Below are 3,795 nucleotides of genomic sequence, written 5' to 3' on the forward strand. Positions count from 1 at the left end.
CACGAACATTCTGTTTTCCGATTCTGTAATCGCAGAATCATACCAAACCGGCACTAATAATTTTTTTGCAGATTTTCGAACTGATATCACCAATTTGACAAGGTATCCTGCGTCGGGGAATATTATTCACACCAAATGATTTTCGACACCGTTGTTGCACCCCTACGAACCGATGTAGGATTTCGAGCTAGGGAATGTCCGGGTCATCACCAACTATGGCGCTCACCCTTAGAGGACTTACCGGGGTTCAACATAGTGGAGAACGTGCCAACGAGCGATCGCCTACATACATGCGATCTTGGGGTGACCCGTCGACACCTACTACGTTTTTTTGAAAACATGTATCCCGGTTTTCCTAACTTGTCTTCTGCAGCAAAACAATGGATATCGAAATTCCTTACCACCGTGCAACTTCCCTCTGAGATTAATCGCAAAAAAAGCGTTGGATGTGATACGGTTTTGGAAGGGTTCGGAATTTCGATCGTACCTTCATTACGTCAGTCCAGTGCTGATAGAGGAATTTTTAAGCGAGAAAGCATATAGTCACTTCTTGCTTTATTTTTTAGCCACAACCACAACCATTGGGGACGTGCAGCTGAATTTATGAACACTTTTGTTCAGCAGTATGGGGAGATTTAAGGTCGTCACGTTACGTAACGTTACGAACGTTACGAGTAACGTACATAACCTACAGCACATTGTTCAGGACGTTTTGAAATACGGACCACTAAACGGGTTTTCTACGTACTGTTTTGAAAATCACCTGCAAATTATTAAGAAGCCGGTTCGATCAGGCTTTCGGTGTGGGATTCAAGCTGCAGCACGTTCAGAAGAACGATCTGCATTGGGGGTGGCAAGTAGTAGCACGAACAGTCGCTATCCGCACTTGACCACAAACGGGAAAGGCATTTTTTTGGCCTCCGATTTTGCTCTACGACCATTGCCTAGCGACGAATGGATTTTGACGAAGGGCAACAGAATAGTAAAATTTTTGAGTGGCATTCAAAGAAATGACAATTTTACGATACAAGGAAAACAGTATGAATACAATTTACATTTATTTTTTACATTTATTCGTTTTAGCGAGGATGATCCGGAGTCGATTTTTTCGTCATCGGACATACTCATGTACAAAATACCGGCGTGTTACATACAACAGTGTTCTTTCCTCTGTTGCATACACTTCGATTCGATTAAGTAAAAATAAACGAGTTACAACGAGCTATTGAAAGGAACCTTCACTAGTATACAAATTTATCTCTTTTTAGGTAGCTGGTAGTGTGGTGCTTCCAGCAAAGCTGGCCTTCCCTTCTGGAAGGTGTGTCACTATGAAGGTTCGTTCCTCGATAAAAAACGATAGTATTTGAGGTAAGTGAAACTAAATGTTACACTAAAAAGCTATTGCTTTCACGTAGTTATTCTATTTTAATTTCCCTTTTGATTTGTAACACAGTTTAGCTAGAAATTAAATTTGGTATCAACTTCCATTCATTAAATTGCATGTAAAATTATATTTATACAGTAATTTATAATACATAACATGACTAATATAAAGTAGTATCAATTAACTCCTTGTTTCAGGTTCAGGTTCAGGTTTTGTAAACCGAACAAAAAACCAACAATTCAATGTAACGATAACAATGACAAAACAATAAATAATTCATTCAGGAACTTTGTTTACACGTATGTGACTAATTTTTTTTAAGCTTTTAATCACCCCCTTGTTGATATTTACGCAACTTTTCGCGTTATATAACTTAGTTTTAAAAAAAACCTTTCGACATCTTCGCTCGCAACCTTGAATCCGGCGTCTTCGCCAATCTCTACACAGTCGCAAAAGATGAGTGTTTTCATCGATCCTGACCTTTGTTCCTTGTTTAGCTTGCCCTCGCCAGCTGCATTGCACTACTAATTCTCTCTTAAAAAGTTTGACGAAAGCGTCATGCATGAGATTCTTTGCTAACTTCTTTCCGGCACTTTGGGTATCAGAAAGTTGGTGAAAATATGGTTCTTCCTGCAGCTGCTCATTAAACCGTTTTAGTTGATCTGCGGATGCAATAATTGGAATTTCAACTGATGATGTGTGTATTGATATTTGCTGCTCCTTTGTATTCACAGATTTCCTTTTATGGTCAGTGCAATAACTTAGCTCAGGCCATAAAAGCGACATCGACTTCATCATCACTCCGGACATTCCTTCGATTCTCGATATTCCATCCAGAACCTTGCTGTTAACTTTTGCACTCACTGGGATTGGATCAGGTGTTGCTGTAGCGGTGGTGGAAAGTGGTGTACTGCATGATGCCGGGGGCGCGACCTTTGCTGAAGTAATCAGGGAAGTATTACTGATGATAAGCTTTGGTCTGTAGAGTTTTCCGGGTTTTAAAATAGCTGGATTGTTCATATCTTCCTCTACAGAAGAGTGTGGTGCTGCAGAAACTAGATGGTTGGCTGGATGGTTGCCTGATGGTATAGCAGTGCAAGATGCCTGGGACGTAACAGTGCTGCAAGTTTTCATCGTAAGTGCTGATCGGTAAATTTTATGTCGTTTGATAATCACAGGATGTTTGCTTATGTTACAGGAGGGAGTGGTGCCAGTGCTGCTGCCGATGATAATTTGGTTCCGATGGTTCTGGATGGTACTATACTGCTGGTAGTGGAAGCTTTTACTATAGGTGCTGGTCGGTGTAGAGTTCATTTGCAGAGTAGTGCAGAGTAGTATTTACGACCGGGTAGTGGTGCGATTTGGTGCGATTTGCCCGAGTTGTATGCGCAAACTGTTGATGAGATGATAGAAAAAGTTAGTTGACAAATAGTAGCAAATGTAGTTGCAGTTATTTTTGACAAAACTTTTTATCAAAAATAATACAATCTTTGTGTCATATAATTGTGAAAATGGGACCAAAAACCATAAACAGTTAGTAGCCTGCAGAGATAACAGTGTGAAAGCATAAGTTTAACCACATTTTCTGTCCTGACAGTCATTTGAAGAACGCCTGGAAAAATGCTCCACATCTGCACGTGTCAGTACGTGCTGCTCCGGAAGTAGCACCAGCACCTAATTTTCAGGTCGCTATCGGTGCTAGAGCTATGAAGCTGAAGCCAAACCTCTGGTGCGATAAATCGAAACTTCCTCGAACAAATGTTGGCTTGTTCGCAAGCTATCCGCCGGGATGTGCGTACCGGGTGCGTTCCAAATGTTGGAACATGCTGTGCAATCCGGGTGTCTCGTCACTCCTTCCCGAACTGCACATCAAGTGTTCTAATTTACTCCTCAAAAAAGGAAGTGTGGTAGAATTGAACACTAATTAAACTGCATCAGCCGAAGGATAATGAGGACAACGTCTAAGTAGATTCATTCCCGCGCCCTTTCAAAACAGCCAAACATTGCGAAGCTGGAATTCTGGAATCGTTGAAAATCGCTAGCTTGATGGGGCTAGGTGAGGGATGTAGAGTATTGCCGATGCTATCGACAGATTTCCTTCGCTATAGCGGCCGCACAAAACGTTCCAGGGCATAATGCAGCACCACCCGCCTAATACAAATGTAATTGGTTTGCTAACGGATATGAAAGGCAAACAGGGCAAACACTAAGGACTGGAGATGAACATACAACCAACTCTTTGAAAGCGAGATGTAAACTGGGGACTTGGGGGATAAAGGATTAGCTTGGATGGATGGGCAGCAGTTCAATTGTAACCGTCACCGGGCAAACTAATAAATGCACGAAGCACCTGTATGTTGAAATATACAATATTTTCTGGTTCATAATTAAATACAGAGAACACTACAACA

General features: G+C 41.3%; 1 protein-coding gene across 5 annotated transcripts in view; it reads right to left on the reverse strand.

Annotated features, from left to right (window-relative positions):
• Positions 1 to 3,166, reverse strand: part of LOC125775122 (uncharacterized) — a 75,742-nt gene extending 72,576 nt beyond the window's left edge. For 3 of the 5 annotated variants that reach the window (XM_049445645.1, XM_049445637.1, XM_049445627.1), the window contains exon 1: positions 488 to 3,166. In XM_049445645.1, the coding sequence (XP_049301602.1) occupies positions 1,661 to 2,698 (1,038 nt within the window). In that variant the 5' untranslated portion in view covers positions 2,699 to 3,166 and the 3' untranslated portion in view covers positions 488 to 1,660. The remainder of the gene's footprint in view (positions 1 to 487) is intronic. The other 2 variants (XM_049445662.1, XM_049445654.1) reach the window with 1 other exon arrangement.
• Positions 3,167 to 3,795: the final 629 nt, after the last annotated feature.

This window comes from Anopheles funestus, chromosome X, assembly GCF_943734845.2.
Source record: "Anopheles funestus chromosome X, idAnoFuneDA-416_04, whole genome shotgun sequence".
In the NCBI taxonomy this organism is placed as follows: domain Eukaryota; kingdom Metazoa; phylum Arthropoda; class Insecta; order Diptera; family Culicidae; genus Anopheles; species Anopheles funestus.